The following is a 22290-nucleotide window of genomic DNA, read 5'->3' as shown; positions in this document are numbered from 1 at the left end:
GAATTCATTTCAGTTGTTGTGAACCAGGCTTTGCAGTATTCTGGAGGGGTGAGGTTTACAGTGCGTGGCTCACGCAGGTTTCAGTGGTTTGGGGTCATGGATCACAACTGGGTATACATGAGGCTCATTTAACCTTAGTTTTTTCAAATAAAGCTTCACTCTTTTACTGCATTGGTCAGTTACTGACCTAGGTAGACAATGATCACTTTCTTTTGCAAAAGTTTTGTTTTAATTTAATTATTTCGGTTTTGGAATGGTAATCTTTGCCTGTCTCTAGGTCGCCGTTGTCCCTCCTGCCCAGAACTGAAGGCACCCAGCATTTTAACCTCTGCCTACTCTCCCTGACTCTAGAGTCTTCTTGTAATGTCCTTTAATAATTCCAAGCAGACTTGTGGCGAACCGCATTGCCTGCGGGCATGCCCAATTGAACCTCCCGTTCCCCCCCGAGCCAGTAGAACATAGAAGTTGACCGTGCCCTGAGGCATTCAGCCATCTAGTGTGCACAGTACTTTCGTCCTCCCTGTCCACTGAGCACAGCATGCAGTCCTGCTCAACAGGGACAGGAAACATGGCTTTTGGTCTCTGTCGGAACAACTTTCATAGTACCATCAGGCACGCAGGAGTTATTGGGCCCAACAGTGGGGGTTGAGGCCTTTTAAATCCGATGTCCCGCGGCACGGCCAACAATGGGCTCTGAGCAACTGAGCCAGGGACCCCTTCAGCATTTGACTCTCAATAGTAGTGTGAGTTGAGGAGCTTAAGATTTCTCAGGGAGAAGCTATGTGTAGGGCGAATAGAGGCTCACAATTCAACTTATGTTCAGCAACCCCAACAAATGAAGGTCCAGTCAAATACTCACTTTTATTTTTCTTAGAGTAGCATTTATATACACACAAAGCGAAATAAGGTGCACACGAAATAATAAGACTTCCTAAGGGGTGTATTCTAGCACCCTCCACAAGGGCTCCAGCATCCCGCTCTTCTAGCTACGTACTGAGGTTATTCACCATTTACTTGAGCCAACGTCCAGGTTAGGTCCTGCTAGAGATTATGGCCCACATGCATCAAGCATTTTTGTAGTCGCAAACGGTGCGATTCCTTAAAATCGGCCGTTTGCGAATGCAAAAGTGCTTTTTGGGATGCATGAAGCAATTTTAGAATTCGTAACATTTTTGCGAGTTCTAAAATTGCGGGTGCTTTTAAGAAGTCGCAGATGTGCGATTTCTTAAAAGCAATGCATCATTACTTTTAGAAGTGCAAATTCGCAATTAGGGTGCCAAATTTACCGAGTGGTTGAACCACTCGGTAAATTTGGAAAAAGTGTTTAAAATGTTGAAAATGTTTTTTTTCAACATTCATGTTTCACACACACATGTCCTTAGGACATGTGTGTGTGAAACATGATGCGAAAAATACATTTCAGGGGTGCATCCCCCTGCACCCATGAAATTTTCAAAGTGCCACTCGCAATTTGCTGATGCCTTCCCCATTCACTCCTATGGGCCTTTTGGCCCATAGGAATCAATGGGAATTGCGAAAATTAACTTAAGAATTCGGTATTCATTTGGGATTCGGTAAAAATTGCGATTTTTACCGAATCGCAAATGAATACCGAAAATAATGATGCATAGCATTTTGCACTTCTTAATTTGCGATTCCTTATTTTTCGCAAATTAGGAAGTGCAAAATGTAACAATGATGCATGTGGGCCTATGAGTCTTAGAAGTCCCACAATAGCTATTCAAAGTCCAGGGCTGGACTGGCCGTAGCGGGTACCGGGAGTTTACCCGGTGGGCTGCCAGGGAGGTGGCCAGTTTTGGGACCCGGGTGGCCGTCTTTGTTACCAGGGGGCTGCAATATCTGCCCCCTGTAACAAAAATCAGCAGAAGCCGGCCCTGGCAAACAGCTCAGCCGCATCCCTTACCCTCCCTTGCCGGGGTGGGCCGAGCAGTTTGCCAGGGCCGGTTTTTGGTTCCTAGTCTGACCCTGCTCAAGGTGTAATCCTACCTGCTTCCACTGGAGATGTGATGGAAGGCCCAGCAGTGCTCAGCAGTATTGGAAGCAATAGTCTTGTTGTGCTGGGCGCAGGGTTTGGACCTCCAAGGCGTTTCTCCGTTGTCATGGTCGGTCTTTGATTGCAGACCTGGGGTTCGTCGATGTGAGTTCTGATGACATTGTAGCAGCTCTGAGTTCACAATTGCATGCTGTTCATGGGCAACCACCCTCTGCTTCCTTCACAGCCACCCCACCTGGCACATGGGAGTTGCTCTCTGCTCACTCAAAGCAACGTTAATTTTCAGATCACAATCCTGCACAGAGTGACAGCCTTTTCTTCATCACAGCACTCTACTAGGGTGATGGCCCTTAAGATTCACCGCAGCCCAACCTGGCATACGGGGGTCGTGAGCCACACACTTAAGCCAGCAGCCCTCGACGAATCACTGCACTCCTTCAGGGCAACAGCCCTGAAGATTCCCTGCGGCCCGACCTAGCATATGGAGGTCATGCACCATGCACTTAAGGCGGTGTCCCTCTTTGGGGAACAACACTGCAAAGGGCGACAGCACTATCTTCAACACAGTGCTGCACCAGGGAGGCGGCCCTTGATATTCACGGCAGCCCCCACCTGACTTACAGGAGTCGCATTACACACATGCAAGTGGACGACCTAATCGGTGCACCATTACTGATGAACCAGAAGCTCACAATCCTCTCCAAGGATCCACTCTGTGGAATGGCAACTGGACCTCACTCCCTCCAGGCAATCTCCTTGTTCTCATGGGGTTATCTGTTCTCAAATTAGGCAAAAGCGGTTGCGCGAAGGTCCAGGCAAGTGTCCTTGATTTCCCTGGGTGATGTCCCCATATCCAGTATGGGAGACTGGCAGACCCTCAGTCCCCAGTCCTGGTCACAAATGGCAGAACTTGTGCTGAGCTTCTCTGTGCTGATGTACAACTTCAGTTTGACAACTTGGGAGTCTCAAACTCCCATCTTTATAATCCACTTCCAGCCACAGATGTAATTTAGTGTCTGTTTTTGAGGTTTATATTCTGAGTTGCCCGCTTCAAAGTGTCCACTTGTTAATGCTTAACTTTGTGTAATATTTCAGGGAACATAAAGCACTACTCTGATGGATCAAATTTACAAGACTAAGCATGGTCAACAATTTAAAATACATTTGATAATATGAAAAGCAAATTAGTCTCCACAAAAATAACAGAGAATGTTCAGTTTCAAGAAACTCTGTTAGAAGTTAATGGTTTGCAGAAGCCAAAAATCTATCCAGTTAATAGGAAATGGTAATCAGAATGAGTATGCCTAAATGTATTGTCAGTTGATATGCAAATCCAAGTCATTAAAGCCTTCTAGATCAGAGGACACTCCAGTATAAGGATGCCTCAAAGGAAAAGACTAAAGCCTGTTCTACCTCGGTCACAAGTCTAAAGTAATCAGCGTCCGTTTAGTTCTGAACTATGTTAAAAGCACAATTCTAACTTTTCACATACCTACACATTGTTCTCAGAAAAGCTGTCCAATTAGGTTAAAACAAGGTGATATATTTGCATAATTGACAAATTCTCAAGGTTTTCCAACTAAAGAGCTTCGAGCAGCGTCCTTTAAAATTGGTAACTAGATGAAGTGTATAACCCCATCAGCAAGTGTGAAGCACTGCTGCTTTTAATACAGGGGTGTCAATATTGCAGCACCATTGCAAAACCAACCCCCGGTAACTAAACCGGCCCCCAATGCGGAAAAAACAGCCCCCACCCTTCCAGCCTCCTGGGGGAAAACCCAATGCCTGGTACGGCCAATCCAGCCCTGTCGGCAGGCCTGGCCATTATACTTAATTGCTCGGTCTACCGCAGCCGTCCTTGTGCTTCTCTGCTCCCGGTGAGGGTGGTAGTCCTTCAGCACCACGAGAGCAGCGAGTGGTACCTCCCTCCCAATCTAACCAGATGGCAGTCCATATGACCGGCCTAAACCAAGGCAGACACACATGATCGTGTTCATTCATGAACAGAAATTGTTACCAAGGATCCAGATATCAAAATAGTTGGAGCACTTGGGGGAGGGGTTTATTTCTCCTACCATGAGAGGATTTTTTCCCCAACAGTCACCAAGAACCTACTCAATTCTTAGATACAATAGCCTTTTGTAAAAAAAAAAAATTGCTCCCACCATGCTTCCAAGCACTATGGTACCCTTGCACAGCATCTGATTTACCTGATCTTTAGGGATCTGCTTTGTGTCGCTCTTCAAGACTTTCTAGTAGGAATTTTAATGGTAAATATAGTCTTGTGGATTCCTACCCTTGTATTTACTTTCTGCTGACCAATGTATGCACCACTTTCCAAGATCACATATTGGTACAGATATGTTTTACTGAAAGCCTTGAAAAGACTTTTCTGATGGGGGTGGTGGGAAGGTAATAGGATGTATACACTGTCACAACACCCTACATCTGGCAGGAAAGGAAGATATTTCTGTATTGGTTTGTGAACGTAAATTGGATTTCATAGACACTTGGCAAATGTAAACAAGTATTTCTATACTCTGGACATTGCCCAGCCTTCTCACAGGGGTGGGTAGGGGTGTGCCACCCACATTCCCCACCAGGCCCCGCTTTTTTTCACAAGATCCATGACCAAGGTAATTGAAGCTAAAATATTCAGCGTGTCTCAACCATTCCGCATCTGCTTTAAGATTCACATTTCCGTTCTCGAGCTGTTTACAAATCCAACTGCCAACATATTCTTTTAACATTCTGTTTTGACTATTTCAGAAATTGCAGAACCGATTTACACTAAAAGATGTCCCCCTTTGCTGAATGCCACATGTTGTTCACATTCGCCCGGGGCTTTGAGATAGTATTCATATACTCTATTGGAGTTTGAATGTGAAAACCAAGTTTTGGATCGAACTCCTTGTAATCGTTGTCCCCACCCACCACACCAATCGGCACTAAATAGTACAAGATGACATTTAATAAATGATTCATTAACCCTATCGCTGCTGCCATCGGCCGTCGCGCGAGCTACCTCCCTGCGCACGTCCAACGGCCGACGCAGCAGCACCCATTTCTTCGAACGTTCAGCAGTAAACAGGTTAAAGAGACTAAAAATTCACTTAATCTACCCCACTCCAATCAGTGTGTAAAGAGTCGGTTTTTGCTTTGGAATTATTTCATTCCACACATTTACTGCCACTGTTATTACTTAGATCTCTTGTAAACAAAAAAAAGCTGCCACTGCCTCCTCCTCCTCGGCTAGGACCTGATCAACAAATACGTTTTATTCAGTATTGCTTCAATGCCTGGAACCTTTGAAGTTATGCAATTGCGAGCGATTTCAAGCATTAACTGTGCATTTCCTTCACACTTTATGTCCTCTATGAATACTCTATGTGGAGAATCTACATCAAGACAAGGACTTCTTCCGCATTTCCCCCCAGAAACCCAAGGTTCACATCACTGGCCAGTCTTACTGAGGCAGAATTTCACACAATTTTCTTGTGGCGAGGGGTAAAGTCTAGAAGTTAATTTGGGATTCTGCTTCACTTAAGACCCCATTTATAATCGAAAAAAACTAATAAGTGATGGAAATGGGGCCTCCGTTATTCCCATTAATTCTGAGCCCCTCATTTAGTCTTTCCATCCCATTTGATGACCCAGCAGACGATGGCACAATCCTTGGACCATTAACAGATTCACTGCGCTCCACAATGTATTGCAATTGTAACTAAATATAGCGCTTACTATTGCTCTGGTGCCCTCAACTGTAATACTCCTTGCACATTTTTCTTCCCTCATACCCTGTTTTCTCTCTCTCTATGCTACAGTGTACTTGAAAGACATGTTGGACTCCTACGTGAAGCAGTTCGGGATTGTGAGAGTGGTGCGGCAGGCGGAGAGGAAGGGGTTAATCACCGCCCGCCTGCTGGGAGCCAGTGTGGCGTCTGGAGAGGTGCTGACGTTCCTCGATGCTCATTGTAAGTAAAACCCGCAAGACCCTGTCCTTCCATAGGGTCTGAGTTTGGTCCCCTTGTCTCTTGCAGTCGCTCTCTCACTCTTGATTTCCTGGTTTATGCTGTAGCCAGGGTCAGCTTTCTTTCTCCAGAGCCAGCTCTCTAGGGCCAGGGCCAGCTCTCTAGGGCCAGGGCCAGCTCTCTAGGGCCAGGGCCAGCTCTCTAGGGCCAGGGCCAGCTCTCTAGGGCCAGGGCCAGCTCTCTAGGGCCAGGGCCAGCTCTCTAGGGCCAGGGCCAGCTCTCTAGGGCCAGGGCCAGCTCTCTAGAGCCAGGGCCAGGCCCAGCTCTCTAGGGCCAAGTCCAGCTCTCTAGGGCCAAGTCCAGCTCTCTAGGGCCAAGTCCAGCTCTCTAGGGCCAAGTCCAGCTCTCTAGGGCCAAGTCCAGCTCTCTAGGGCCAAGTCCAGCTCTCTAGGGCCAAGTCCAGCTCTCTAGGGCCAAGTCCAGCTCTCTAGGGCCAAGTCCAGCTCTCTAGGGCCAAGTCCAGCTCTCTAGGGCCAGGGCCAGCTTTCTAGGGCCCGGGCCAGCTTTCTAGGGCCCGGGCCAGCTTTCTTTACCCAGGGCCAGCTTTCTTTACCCAGGGCCAGCTTTCTTTACCCAGGGCCAGCTTTCTTTACCCAGGGCCAGCTTTCTTTACCCAGGGCCAGCTTTCTTTACCCAGGGCCAGCTTTCTTTACCCAGGGCCAGCTTTCTTTACCCAGGGCCAGCTTTCTTTACCCAGGGCCAGCTTTCTAGGGCCAGGGCCAGCTTTCTAGGGCCAGGGCCAGCTTGCCAGGGCCAGCTTTCTAGAGCCAGGGCCAGCTTTCTTTATCCAGGGCCAGCTTTCTTTATCCAGGGCCAGCTTTCTTTATCCAGGGCCAGCTCTCTAGGGCCAGCACAGCTCTCTAGGGCCAGCCCAGCTTTCTAGGGCCAAGGGCAGCTTTCTAGGGCCAAGGGCAGCTTTCTAGGGCCAAGGGCAGCTTTCTAGGGCCAAGAGCCGCTCTCTAGGGCCAATGCCAGCTTTCTAGGGCCAGGGCCAGCTTTCTTTATCCAAGGCCAGCTTTCTTTATCCAAGGCCAGCTTTCTTTATCCAAGGCTAGCTCTCTAGAGCCAGGGCCAGCTTTCTAGGGCCAGGGCCAGCTTTCTAGGGCCAGGGCCATCTTTCTAGAGCCAGGGCCAGCTTTCTAGAGCCAGGGCCAGCTCCCTAGAGCTTTGTAGCTTGTCATTAGCTTGGTGTAAACACTACAACTGGCCCATCTGCTCCGTAAAACCCCTAATCTGAGACACTGATGATAGACTGCCACCCCAAGCAGAGTCTATAGCCTCGGTGATTGGAGGGTGGCTGAGGGGGACAGCATATGGGCTGTATCTCGTACTCTTGAGCCGTGTGCAGAAGCCAAAATGACAACCACCATGCGATGGGACAGTATGATGGCTAGTGCTTAATTTGTAAGAAAATAAGTGTCAGGGCTGTTGTCAGGAGCAGCTTACACCACCCATTGCCCTGGCCAGCGCTTATGATGACAGTACAAACACACATATGAACATCCCACTACAGCAAGTGTGGACTTCAGACTATTCCATGCCCCCAAAGCTATAAGAATAGCTTGTATGGCAGGTATTAGTCAGTTTGTATATTGAATTCATAAACAACTGTAGTTGTGCTCCTCTCTAAATAAAACAAACAGTGCCACCACGTGGCAGACTCCAGTCATTGCCGGTGATGCTAATTAGGTGCTGGTACCCAGCACCGGAAACCACCTGCTCAAATTAGGCACTGCTGACAGCACAAAAGTTGCATTCATCGCCACAATAAGGCTTCTCAGCAGCCCACCCTGCTCAGTATACCTGCACATGTGGTGGCTGGAGAATTAAGGGCAGATGTATCCCTCCCAATCACAAACCAGGGATGTATGGTTTGCATACAGACTGCTTTGTGAATGGAATTTGAGCGGCAACCTATGTACTAATAGGTTGCACCGCAAATTGTCGATTCACTTAAGGGGCAGGAGAGCATAAAACAACCTGCCCAATGAATATTAATTAGTCAGTCGTAATTTGCAACCTCCTTCCCCTTTTGATTAGGTAGCAAGGGATAGGAGACCTCTGTCCCAGCACTTGCTTCCCAAATGGGAAAGGTGTGTGTTTTTTGTTTGTTTTTTGTTTGCTTTGTTTTTTGTCTTTTTCCTTTGGGAAGACATTAGAAGGGAGCATGTAGTGGTCCAATGGGACACCGCCTCGTTTGCACATTAGTTAACTCCCCTCCTTGGGGAGTCAGTAACTCGTCAGTATTTTGAGACCGCAGTGAAGTCACAACTCATTGATGTAATCTTTTCCAAATCATGAAACCGCTTTCATGCCCCCTCCTATTTGCGATTCAGAAAGAATCGAAAAGACAAAGCTTTAAGAATTTTTCGCCTCTTAAAAGTACTTTTGTACCATAAGAAAATCCTTTTTTGCGATGGCAAACACCGGGATTTTGCAGCTGCTAGCTGGCTTTGTACTATTTTTGCTGCAGCAGTACCTGCTTTGCATCCTCCTCACAGGAGTATCCAAATCGGGTTCAGTGACCGCTCACACCTTATGTAGTCAACCTATGCAGCATTTGGGAGAGGGACATAATGACCATTGATTTGAGGAGGTCATTGAGAGTTGTGGACATTGTATCTGCCATCTACAGTCCTGCCACACGCTTTTGTTCTTGCAGGGATCACAGCCTCATTCTGAAAGCAGAAACCCTTGACCCGCGGTCCAGCCACTACAGGGCCGCAGCAGTCATCCTGCAGTTTTTAATACTCACGACAGTCACTTGTTTTTCCTACCCAGGGCTCCCACGCCAGGCATGGTGGTCCTGGGTAGGGAAATAGCTACATTTGGGAGTTTGTTTTTGCAGAACAAAATAGTTTGCAGAGTGGGCGCATCAATCGTGGTCCCTCTACCCAAAGGACCACTGCCTTGAATGCAGCTGCTGCTGAGGCCACTCCATTGAAGGCACTGGGATGCCTATCTGACGGATCACTACATCTGGTGGGTACTAAATGAGGCCCTAAGTGTTAATTCCCATTTCTATCTCGTTTATCGACTTCCCTGCTCTTTTAATGATAATGATACTAGCTTAGCTGTTCTTGGCAGTGCTCCTCCCCAGAGATCGTCTCCGCTGTTGTTCTTATTGGTGTCACTAATCCTGCAAAAGTTTATATTGACTGTGATATATCTTAAGAAGGTTGTGGCTTCTGGCTCCAATTAAGTGTTGTCATCCACCTAAATGTGAGATTAAACAATGTGGTAAATATTGTTCTTGGCATGGCAGATGTGCAGAGGGGGGTAGCGGAAGGCATGGCAGCTCAGCCCTTCCAGGATCAATGCATTCTCGGTGGATGGCAATCTAAATGACTGCTACAAAGTGCTTAATTTGTAATAAATGAAGTGATGGGATCTCTTATGAGCCCACTGTGGAGGTTTCAGAATAGCAAAGCTCCCTAGTTTTAATCCCACCCCTGCCTCTTGCCTTCACCGCCTGTCTCTATCTCAACCTTGCAGGTGCTTCTTCATCCCCGATTTCTCCCTTAGGCATTGTTTTTCTATTTTCCCTTTCTTTCTTCTTTCTCTCTTGTCTGCCCTTCTTTATTGAAATCTGATGTTTAAAAAAGAAGCTCTGGTTCCCAAAAATAAGTGCAGGTACTCGCCACCCGCAGTCACTGGCACAAATTAAGAGATAGGACTGCATGTAGCACTGAGATGTTCAAGTAGCGCCCAGTTGCTGAAAACTGAATTGACGAAGAGTCTGCGAGGGTGAAAGGAAATGCAATCAGACATGGGTCAGAAGTGCAGTACACAACAGCTAATATTGCTCCTGGTATTAGTACAGTGAAATGTTTGAAGGACTACAGTGAGGGCACCCCGGCAGCTCTAGTGTGGTGCTGGTAACAGAGCAGAGAGGTGGATACACTGGGGTCCATTGGGGGTGTGATCATGAACCCCAGCGCTTGCAAAGTGGGGATACTTTGTGCTGTCCATGATGCGCATGGACAGCACAGGTGAGGGTCCTGAGTGCAGGGAGAGACTGAAAGATGGATTAGGTGGATTGGAGAGGCCGACCCACCTCTCAGGTAATGGAGAAGCAATTCAATGCTAGATTGTGGATAACGTGCACGGAGGAGATGTGCCCTCCTCTTCCCGCCTTCCCCATCAGGAAGGAGAAGTAGATTAGGTGACCGAAGACAGTCCTCAGCAAAGCTGGCTTGAAAGTTGGGCAGTGTTTACATACACTGGTGAGCTGTGTCTGAGCCCCAGTACTGGAGCACCAGAGCGGGTGCTGCTTTAAGCTGGGATGCATTGTGGAAGCTATTTTCAGGATCTGGCAGCGTCTTAAGCGGGAAGCAGAGTGAGGTTCGTTTGACAAACTCTACAGTGGAGCAGCAGGGCTTGCTGTGGATCTGGATTGATGCACATTTACAGCAGCCAGCTGGCACGTGCAAAGTTACCCTGGCAGAGCTCGAGAAGCACCACCAGGCTACACTGACGTAATGAATTGTGGTATAGATTGAGGTCTGTTAGGCTAGTGATTGAGAAGCCTACCTTAGCACAATGAAGTTCATAAACATGATACCCTCAATGCAAGTACTACAAATCCAGGACTGCGGTCCCATAAAGCTCACTGAAAGCACATATGTTTCATACAGAGAGCTCTGTGGCTGTCATTGCAACCATGGCGTTTTCTTCATGCTGAACGTTCCTTTGCAAGCATTGAGTTCCTATGGGTTGGGGTCACTGTCTGTGTCACGATTGGATCTCTGCCAGTTACACTAGCTGTTAAGAACTACTGGACTGTCTGAACATTTCCCAAGACTGTCAATTAATCAATCAATCAGTCCATTTATAGAGCGCGCTACTCACCTGTGAGGGTCTCAAGGCGCTGAAGGGAGGGGAGGTGCTGCTACTGCTCGAATAGCCAGGTCTTGAGGTGCTTCCTGAAGGTGAGGTGGTCCTGGGTCATTCGCAGGTGGGCGGGGAAGGGGGTTCCATGTCTTGGCGGCCAGGTAGGAGAACGATCTTCCGGTGGTGGTTCTGCGAATTCGTGGGATGGTGGCGAGGGCGAGGCTGGCGGAGCGGAGCTGGCGGGTCGGAGTGTAGAAGGAGAGGCGTTTGTTAAGGTATTCGGGGCCTGCGTCGTGGAGTGCCTTGTGTGCGTGGGTGAGGAGTCTGAATGTGATCCTTTTGCTAATGGGGAGCCAGTGCAGGATTCTCAGGTGGGCAGATATGTGGTTGTGGCGAGGGATGTCGAGGATGAGACGTGCGGAGGCATTCTGTATACGCTGAAGTCGTTTCTGAAGTTTGGCTGTGGTTCCTGTAGTTCCTGTCAGCCATTCTCTCGGACAAGGCTTCACTTTTAACGCTGTTTGAATTGTTCAACCCATAAGGTTCAGTTGCAATAGGGTGTAAAAATCAGAACAAGAGGACCTTTTAAGATGTCCCTCCCCTTTTACCTCTGTCTTAAGGCGAGTGTTTCCACGGCTGGCTTGAACCTCTCCTAGCCCGGATCGCAGAGGAGCCGACAGCCGTGGTTAGCCCAGACATCACTACCATCGACCTGAACTCGTTCGAGTTCGCCAAGCCGATCCAGCAGGGAAAGCAGCACAGCCGTGGAAACTTCGACTGGAGCCTGAGCTTCGGATGGGAGGCCATCCCACAGCACGAGAAGAACCGTCGGAAAGACGAGACCTACCCCATCAAGTAGGTTTTGGTCCAATTCATGTTGCTTTAAAGCTGGTCAAAATGTTTCCGTTTTGGTAAATGTTTAAACTGATTTATTTGCCCAAGCAATGTCCTGTACAGAGCCGGTCAGAAGAGATGTAAATCCAAGAATACATTGATTTTCAGATCTGCTCAGTCCATTATCTCATCTAGATCTGGTTGTGAAAATTAAATATAAATCTGGATCCAGCAAATTGGGAAGGGAGGGGAGGGTGGTTTCAGAAAGCAGCTGCAGTGCTTGGAGGACAGGACAGTCCGACCAAAGTGAAGGAGTATATAATCATGAGCAGGACCACTGCACGTCTGCCTTTGGATGGGCAGTAGAAATACATTCTTTTTTACAAATTCTGTCCTAAAGAATTTGACAACAAGGAAAAGGTTAGCCGTACTGTTCTGTCTTCTGTAACTGGTGATAAACATATCTCATTAAAATATACCTGGGGACCGGTGGGAGTCGAAAGCACCTGCTGGAGAGATCTTTGCCTTGTTTTTTTGTTTAGATATACGTAATTTCTGATCACAGGACATAATCATCAGAAACTAATGCATGGAGTAAATGTACTGCAATGTAACCTAGTTTAGTTAGTTAATATATATTGTTGGAGAGATTTGTGTGTAACCTGCTGTTAAAGTCACTGTACGACAGCATGCTGTTATATTATCTAACCAGCAAGGCATCAGCTTGAATCCGTCCAGATGTGATCTCCATTTCTTGTTGTTCTAAAGTTGATGCAACTGTTTCCAGAGGGTAGGAATAAATACGTTTATTAAGGGCCAAAGTACAATTCAGTTTGCACTGTGCAATGTCAGATGGTTAAGATTAGTGTAATGAGATGATCAGCTGACATTCGCACAGAACAGAGTTTGAGAAAACATCATAGTCTTTAAAGTTGCCATTTATCTCTTGACCACTTCTGAAGTGGCATGCTGAGTGTAATGGGGTGCCTATTGTGGTGGCACGGTCTAAGGTCTTGGATGGGATGTATGATTAAACTACTACTGCCTAAAGCACGAATTCCTTAACCACGAAGGCTATACAACGAGTAATTCCAAACCACTACGTTCTTATCAACGAATTCCTGAACCACGAAAATGATTTACATCACTATCTTTTGACGGCAGGTTATTGCAGGCAACCACTTCTGATATTTCAGCACTCCTCATGTTAGTTAGTGCTTCGTCGCACCTCACCTGCGATGGCCACGTAGAGTTAAACGCGTTCTCCAGTAACTCGGCTCGGATTCCTCTCAGCTGGGGGAGGCAGAGAAAAACCACAGTGAGTACTCTGTCACCACTGACACCTTAAATTGCCTTTCACTTCAAGCCCTCCAGTACAGCAGATGCTCAAGTCTCTATTCCCTGCCTTTCGGTGACAGCACCCATTTTAAAGTGAGGCAGGCTGCCCTCTGCGGCCCAGTAATCTCAACGGGGCAACCACTCCCCAGTCTCAGTTTTCTCCCCGGGGCAACCCTGCTTCAAAGCAGTGCTGATGTTCCTGTACGATAGATGGTGCTTATTACGGGACCCCAGTGCCAGAGCAGCAAGATAACCTAGCCACCATATTTGCCTGTCAGCCACACCCCCCGGGTTACTACCTTCTTTCATTGTCCTTTTCTCTCGTTGGAATTGAATAGTGCAGCTCGGAGGAGGATATGCTTATCCAATTTCATGGGAGGATAGGTGCGTCTTTTGACATATTCTGAATTTCAGTTGGCTATTTCGTGTCTCGGATGCATCGCTAATCACTTCCATTTATAGAAGCCCCCTACATAGAGTGATCTATCAAACTGGCTAGGTCGACAATAGGAACCTGTATAGAGGCTACTTGCAGGCAGGCAATAAAAAATTTAGCAAGTTTGTGTAATGTTTGTAGAAGGCAATAATGATGGGCAGACTGCTGGGTGAGGTTCTGCAGTATTATATTTATTAATAAAGAAATCAAGCTTAATTAAGGAGCGCCGGCCGGCGCTGCCGATCCTTCTCGTAGCTCAGCGCGCAATCCGAGGTGCGCGCGCAGCGCGCCAACATGGCCGCCGCACGTCACGTCTACGTGACGTGCATAAGCTAGAATGCGCACACTACATATCTCCCCTTTTTACCAAGCTTTGCTGAGTCACTTACAGTTCAGTGTCCAATTCGAAATCTCGATATCTGGAAGGTCTTACCACCTGCCTTCCACTCCTTGTAACTCTGACGGGGTCCTCCATAGTCTCTTGGCTCTGCGTTTCGTGGCCTTCAGCTCCTTCACTCACAGCTCCCCCTTCATTCCTGCTTCTCTCCACCTGTCCATTTCTGTTCCTTGACTTCCGTTCTCTTCTTCCTCTTCTTCACCTTCCGTCCCCGCTCTTACTCCATCTTGCTGCTCACCAACATCTTGTCTCCTCTCTACGTTCGAATCATCTGCATCTTCCCATTCGGTTCCATGTTGTTCCCAGCCCAGGACTTTGTTGCACCTGGCCATGCGATCCTGGGACCACACGTTCCCATCACTCAGCCGGGCCGCTCGATCATACACTTCCACAACTTACATCGGCTTGCTATACTTGCTGTCTCCTTTCTTCTGTAGCGTGGCCAACTTTACTCTCACCCACTCTCCTTTTTCTAGGCCTGTCCTTCTGACATTCCTTCGTTTGTTGTAATGATTACTGTAAATCGTCTGTGCTCTTTCCAGGTTGGCCCGCACCACAGCAGGGGACCATTCGCTGGTGACGACCCTTTCCTTCCAAATCCTGTTGTCGTGCGTGAATGGTTCACGCCCCCTTAATATTTGGAATGGGCTGTACCCCGTGCCAGTGGGGGTTATTCTGTAGCCCCACACCATGTTCTCAAGCGCCTTCTCCCAGTTCTGTCCACTTGATATGGCGGCTTGTATGGCTCCCATCACTACCCTGTTAAAACGCTCCACTAGGCCGTTGCCGGCCGGATGGTAGATGGCCGTGTGTTTGATAGTGATGCCATTTCTTTGCATGAACTTGTTCCACCTTTCCGACGTGAACTGGGGTCCATTGTCACTCAAAATTGATTTGGGTATTCCTTCCCTGGTGAATGTCTCTGACAGAAACTTTATGATGTTCTCTGTGTCCATGGACTAATCCACTCTCAACTCCGGCCATTTTGAATATCTGTCCATGAGTACACACACATATTTCTGCATGCCTTGATCATCTAGGACCGGTCCCAATATGTCAACAGATAGTTCTTCCCAAGGGTTTGAAGGGGGGTCAAACTTCCCTATCGCAGACCTCAAGGGTTTTAAGGTCTTGTCTGCTCGCTGACATTGTGGACATTCCCTGACATGCCTTTCGGCCCTTATGTCCATGCCTGGCCACCAATAGTTCTGTTTCGCCCTTGCCTTGAGTTTCCCTATGCCCAAGTGGCCTTCATGTAGCAGGTCCAAAAGTTTTGTGATGAGGTTCCTTGGGGGGATCACCTTGTCTCCTCTGTAAATGAATACCCCCTTGTCTCCTACCGACAGTTCTTCCCGCACTTCATAGTAGGGCCTGAGGTTCGCCCTCACATTTCTTTTCTCTGGCCATCCTTGTACAATGTGCACCTTTACTTCCTTCATGTCGGTGTCCTCCTCGTATGCTTCTGTCCATTCTTGTTGGCTAATTAATCTCTCTTGGTCTTCTATGAGAGCCACCAACTCCCCACTGCCTGCGGGATCTTCCTCTCCAGGTTCCATGGCGGCTGCTCTACTTAGGTAATCTGCTACTCGGTTCCGGTTCCCCGGAATGTACTCCACGTCATACCTAAACTCGAGCAACTTTAGGGACATTTTGGATATCCTGGGGGTGGCACTGGCGTGTCCACTCGACGTTAGCACCTTTACCAATGGCTTGTGATCTGTTTTGAGCAGAAAACGTGTTCCGCACAGAAATTGCCGGAATCTCGCCATGGCCCATACTACTGCCAGCATCTCCTTTTCAATCACACTGTATTTGCTCTCTGTGTCCGTCAGTGCTCTGGACGCAAAACTGATTGTGTCCATTTCCCCTCTACCTCTGTCTTGCATGAGTACAGCGCCAAGGCCCTTGTCACTTGCATCAGTCGTCAGTACAGTGGTGCCTTGAGGGTCATAACCCTTGAGGGGGACAGCTCCTGTGACATCTTTCTTGATGGTTTCGAACTCTGCTTGGGCTTCCGGTGTCCACTGGAACACGGTGCTTTCCCTGGTCAGCTGCCTCATGTGGTGGGTCTTGGAGGCGAAGTGTACCACAAACTTGCTGTAGTACTCCGCCATCCCCAAGAACGACCTGACATCTTCCTTGTTCCTGGGGGGCGGTGCTTCAGCGATGGCCTTCACATTTTCCGACTTGGGTGTAACGCCTTGTTGTCCAATCTCGTGTCCTAGGTACGTCACCGATTGTAGGCCCAACCGGCACTTTGTCCACTCCGCCGTAAGGCCCTTGTTCTCCAGCGTTTGTAACACTTTCCCCAGCTTCTGATCGTGATCCTTCCTGTCACGCCCCATCACCAGGATGTCGTCCTGAAAATATTGGACGTCCTCGCAGTCTCTGAATAGTTGGTGCATCATTTTCTGGAAAACTGCAGCCGCCGAGGCCAGCCCAAATGGCATACGACAGAACTGGTAACACCCAAATGGAGTGATGAAGGATGTGAGACTCTTGCTGTCCGGGTGAAGAGCTATTTGGTGGTAGGCCGATGTCAAATCGATGGTGGAGTACCACCTTACTCCTCTGGTCTTGGCCAACATTTCTTCAATTCTGGGGAGGGGAAATTTCTCCACCACGATATTTTTGTTCAGTTCTCTCAGGTCCACACAGAGCCGGACCTTCCCATTTGGCTTCATCACAACCACTAAGGGCGCCAACCATTCTGCACAGGTTATCGGTTCTATTATTCCTTTCTGCTCCAACTCTTGGAGTTCTTTCTGGACTGCCTCTCTCACCGCGATTGGTACGTTCCTCACTTTGTGAGCTACCGGGATGGCCCCTTCCTTGAGCACGATCTTGTGTTGGAATTTATCCATCCGTCCCACCGTGCCTCCAAACACTTTTGGGTAAGTCTCCTTCCATTTGTTCAGGTCTGGCCATTCCTCTTGCTCCGTGAGTAATATTTGCTCCTTCCCTCCTGGATCCAGCTTTATTCCTAGATCACCCTGGTCTAGCCATCCTAGAACGGAGGGTCCCTTTTCTGCAATGTACAGCTTGCACCACGCTGATCGGCCTCTAAATTCAAACAACAGACGTCGGAACCCCACCATTGGAATACGGTCGCCGTTGTAAGTTACCGGTCGAATGTCTAGTTTCTCCAATTCTGGGCCCAACTTGGGTCTGAACGTTTCTTCCCACACTGCCCGTTGGACTATAGTGAATGGGGATCCGGTGTCTGCCACTACAGTGATGGTGATCCCGCCCATAGACATGTCCAGGATGGGTTTTGTAGATTTCTTCCCTTCTACGCTTAGTACCTGGTCATATATACATAAGACGGTGACCACCTCTTCCTCTGCAACCTCCTCCAGATCTTCTTCACCTTGATCGACACATTTCACCATTCCCTTGGACTGTTTCTTCCTACACACCTTCTCATAGTGGCCTAAGATGCCACAGTGTAGACACTTGGCTCGGAACGCTGGACATCTTCTGTCACGTGCATCGTGGGACCAACTGCCGCATCTGTAGCATGATTTCCTGCCATCGGTACCCGTCTGCTTTCCTTGCCATCTGTTTGTTCCTTTGGCCACTGGGTCTTTGCCTCTCTGGTCTTTGCGGTGGTCTTCTTCTTGTATTCTGTTCACCATCATAGGGGGGGGCTATGTCTTTCTTTGTTGCATCAGCGCACCTCCTTGCGAGTTCCGCCCTCTTTACGATGACCATTACATCCTTGAGTGTGGTGTCGCCGCTTGCCCATAATTTGTCTTGGACATTTATGCTCGTGGTATGCATCACGATCTGGTCCTTTATGAATTCGTCTTCCCACAGTGCGTATTTACACGGGGCAGCCAGCTTCCTCAAGGCCCCTACATATTCTTCTATGGTTTATCCAGCCCGTTGTTTCCTCTGCTGGAAGTTAAACCTGTCCACTGACACGCAGATGGTGGGGCGATAACGTTCGTCCAAGTCTTCCAAAGCATGGGCATATACATCCTTATCAGCCTCCTCCCTCTTCTTGGGCACCAGACTCTTGTAAATCCTGAGACCCTCCGGTCCCAGGTTCAGCAACAGGATTCGTTTCTTTCTTTGGGGGGTGAATGATTCTTCATTTTCATCCTCCAGGACCCCTATGAAATTATCAATATATTCTTTCCAGTCCTCCCACTTCATCAGGGGGTCCCCTGGTTTCGGTAGAAATTGCACTGGTGCAATCGCATAGCCTGCTGGCGTGCTCATTCTCACCTCCCTGATCGTTGTCGCTTTGACGTCTTTGCTGGGGGGACTCCCTGGGGTGCTGTCCTTTGCTTCTGTGTTGGTGTCCTCCTGGGGACTCTCAATACTGGTCCCCGCCTCCTCCTCTTTGGTAGCCAGCGCGGTTCCTCCCTGACGCAGTGTCTTGGGAAGGATTTCACGGTGGGCTTGTCTTCCCCGGGGCTTGCTGCTGTCTCTCCGGCCCCTTCGCCGCCTCCGGGGTGGCTGTGGCTCTGCCACGCTCCTCAAGCTTGTCGTGTCTGGGTGGTACAGCTGTGCCCCCTTATGCAGTGTGCCAATGGGTTGTGTGGGGCAGCTCTGCGCTGTGACTGGGGGTTTGGAGGGTTGCCTACCCTGCTTCTGCCCACGTGGGGGGGTCCGTTATTTTCTTCGACTTCCCCGACTGGAGCCTCCCGTCCTCGTCGCCACTGTAATGTTTGTAGAAGGCAATAATGATGGGCAGACTGCTGGGTGAGGTTCTGCAGTATTATATTTATTAATAAAGAAATCAAGCTTAATTAAGGAGCGCCGGCCGGCGCTGCCGATCCTTCTCGTAGCTCAGCGCGCAATCCGAGGTGCGCGCGCAGCGCGCCAACATGGCCGCCGCACGTCACGTCTACGTGACGGGCATAAGCTAGAATGCGCACACTACAGTTTGTTCATTGAACGGCCATAAATCTGAAAAGGTTTTTCATTGTAATTACAATAGCGCCATCTATTGGCCAGTCACGAGGTCGGTATTTTCGTGGTTTAGGAAAGTCGTGGTTCATGTGAGTTGTTGTTAAGGATGTCGTAGTAAACAGATTGGTCGTTGTTTAGGAATCGTTGTTCAGGTCAGTCGTTTTTCAAGATTCGTTATTAAGGCTGTTTCCCCTTGGATGTGATCAGTCTGACCTCCAGTACCTGATCACAGCCAGGAAACAACTCTAACTCATAGTAACACTGCTTGTACATGAAGTGAAGCTTTTGCTGACTTCCTGCACTATTGAGGTACACCAATCTCCCGTACTGTAGGACATTTGCCTTTTTTGCAGCGTCGGCCCAGATTTTTCACCTTTAGCTGGACCCTATTTAGACCTCTGTGCACTTTACCCCTGCTAAGAAGTGATAAAGTGTATGTGTTCTACCTTTCAACATGGTGAAATTGGCATGCCCCTTATTACCTTTACTGTGAGTCCCTAATACATGGTACAAAGGGTACCCAAAGTCTGTAAGTTAAATGTCACTATTAGACTGAAGCACCCATTGTGCCACCCTCTTCAGTGACTGTGCATACATGACTGCAGGCCTACCATCTGTAGCCTGTCTTTTTTAGCTTTAAACTGCAAATTCAGCCTGTCAAAATAAACTCTTTTTGACAGGTCCAAACCTTCCTTTTAAATATTGATACGTCATCCCTATTTAGCTCATTGCCCTTAAGGCAGGGTGCATGGTACTTAAAAGTTGGACATGTAGGAATGTAATGTTAAACATGTCCCTTTAGTGGAAAAGCCCCAAATGCTAGTTTCACTTTAGCAAGGCAAGCTACCCTATAGGAAAACACTGGGTTACATTATTACATTTAATAATATTAATTTTGGTTAGGAAACAGCTAGAAAAATAATGAAACAACTATCTTTAATAGTGATTAAAATCTTATTCAACTGTGAATTTGGTTTTTGATACTTAAGAAGGAAAGGGTACTTTTAGAAAGCTACCTTTTGCCTACCTAAAGCCTCTGGAGGCCCTTTTGTATTTTCATCCCACTTCTGCCAGCTTGTAATTGGCATTTGAAGAGGTGTGAAATCTGATTCCACAGCTGAGAACTAAGGATTGAGTGTGAGGAGATGTTGTTCGCTTGACACGATGGCCAGTGGGCTGTTCCCAGGCACTTGGTAGGTGGCACATGGGCAGGGGCCTTGCTTTGTCCACCCACACAAGTCACAGTAGGCCTGTTTTTGACATTACTGTGTCAAATCTTGCTAGAGTTTGAAAACGTGTTTGACATGTCTGCTGGGAATTTACATGAAACATTTGGGCCACAGTATACAGGTGCAAGAACAGAATGTTAAAACAATGTGTGTGTATGCTGGAAAGGCCTGCTGGATTCTACCATATTTCAATCTGAGGTTTTTTGGGGGATAAAGTGGCTGACCCAAACTGTATTTTAATGTTAGAAGTGGAATGACACTAGGATTATCATGAGATACTCCCCACACACACACCTCCGGCCCTCAGAGCCCAAGTTGAGCAGGGCATAAGACTTCTGGTATCTTGAAAACGCCCAAAATTATTAGGGTTGGCCCCCGGAAAACTTACTTCATTGGTTAGGGCATCTCTAGTAGTCATTCCCATCCACTGGCTTGTGCCAAGCATAATTGTGGCATCTCAAAGCATCCACCTGAGAACACTCCTCGTCCTGAGGAAGATCAAAAGAGGACTGAACCTACTTTGTGTAACCTGAGAATTGCCCTGGAGGACTAAACCTTCTCTCTCGTGTAACTAAGACAAATACGTGTGTTCCTAGGTCCATAAGGCTGACCTCCTGTTATAGCTATTGGGAGACCACAAACATGAGGCCTTTTACTGCAAATTCACAGCTGACCAGTTGCAACTGGACCTTGACTGAACTCTGCTGTTTGGTCTGTGCCTGATACGCTGTGAGTCTCGTAGTGCCGTCTTTGATGGCTTTAGAAGAGTATGCATGTGATGGCTTGGTACTTGAGGACTTCAGTCCAAGAGTAAAATCTTTGAGCAGGGTGAGCCTGATTTGTGTATCCATCCTGCACTTCATCGTGGTTAGCATCAAATTGTGCCTAGGTTCCAGTCTACTGCAACCATTGACTATCATTGGTGCTTAATGCTTCTTGATGCTAATCCTGCTTAAAACTTAAAAAGTAATCTCTCTGATACCCCTTATTGGACTTTTATCATTTCGGTATCCTTTCTTTTAAATGAGTTTTACTGCATTTCTCTAATTCAGTTTGAGACTTTTATTGTTTTGCATTTCAAATTTGCTGTAGTTTTTGGACTCCACAAATACTTTACATATTGCCCTAAATTCAGGGTGAAGTTGAGGTTAATTTAGTGACCTTAGTGAGCATCCATTTCAACCATAAATTGAATTGGAATGATCGAATCGACATGGCTGCTGCTTTTCTAAAAAGCACATCAAACACCATCTTTCGGCTAAAAAATAAAGTCGGAAGTAGTTCTTTGAGTGTAATTTTAGAAGTTTACGAACAGAAAATGGTGGCAACTGCAATATATGGCATTGAACTTCAGAGACACAGCAACTGCAAATGGTTACAAGTAGTAGAGAACAGCTTTCTAAGAGCCGTGTTAACCCTTGAGGCTGAGACTGTGATCATTCCATTGTAAGTGGAGTTTGAAATTTGCCCCATATCGGATGTTATTGCTCTTACTCCTGTGTTGTATCAGTGACAACAGAATAGAAATAGTCATGGAAGAATTTAGCTGAAGACGCTAGTTGATCTGAGCGAATCTATAAAACTCTCTAGAAATGCATGGGTACTTTACTTTAAAGGAACTCCGAATGATTTGGGGTATAGCTACTTTTGGACTAACCTGGCCACCTTCACTTACCAATGTTATTTCCGAATGTAAAGGTTGCTTTTCTTGAGCACAAGTTGAAAGTATATTTTGCTCAACTAGAACATTTTCGCCTGACTGCCAGCTACCTTTCGACTAACTGTATATGGGGGTTAGAGATAGCGCCCTACCTTAATGTGGTATCGTCAGAGGCACGTCATACTTTATATCTTACGTTTCGCCTGGTGTTTCCCCCACTAGAATGTATTTGTCCAAATGTGTTCCAAACCCATTTATTAGTGAGCTTTGTGACTGAATTTCGTGGACATGAAACCCTGTTAAGTTTGTTATTATGATTTAATAAAACTAGATGTCCATGCCGCAAGTGGCTAGTGTCCCTTTTTAAATTTTTATCAATTACAATATGCAATAATGCACTTGCACTTTGTCATAGAACAGATATCCCATTGATCTAAGGGTCAGTGGCTTGCTACTCATGGGCAGCCTGCTACTCCAGGCAGCCTGGATCCTGGTGAGGAGACCGAAATAGGCTGGAGATTGGGAATGGCTCTGCTACTTCAGTTACCTGCCACTGGCATTGTATTTGAATTTGGTATTCTGCTCTATGAAATTG

The 22290-nt window shown here is 47.4% G+C and overlaps 1 protein-coding gene across 1 annotated transcript in view; it reads left to right on the top strand.

Moving 5' to 3' along the window:
* The window catches only part of GALNT6 (polypeptide N-acetylgalactosaminyltransferase 6), a 250105-nt gene that overhangs the window by 154974 nt on the left and 72841 nt on the right, over positions 1-22290 (top strand). Inside the window, exons 4-5 of the mRNA XM_078688863.1 lie at positions 5839-5988; positions 11499-11733. Coding sequence (XP_078544989.1) covers positions 5839-5988; positions 11499-11733 — 385 coding nt within the window. The remainder of the gene's footprint in view (positions 1-5838; positions 5989-11498; positions 11734-22290) is intronic.

The sequence above is a fragment of the Lissotriton helveticus genome, chromosome 1_1 (genome assembly GCF_964261635.1).
Source record: "Lissotriton helveticus chromosome 1_1, aLisHel1.1, whole genome shotgun sequence".
NCBI classification, from domain to species: Eukaryota; Metazoa; Chordata; class Amphibia; order Caudata; family Salamandridae; genus Lissotriton; species Lissotriton helveticus.
Note: the sequence above shows the minus strand (reverse complement) of the source record. Positions and strands in the feature narration are given on the sequence as shown.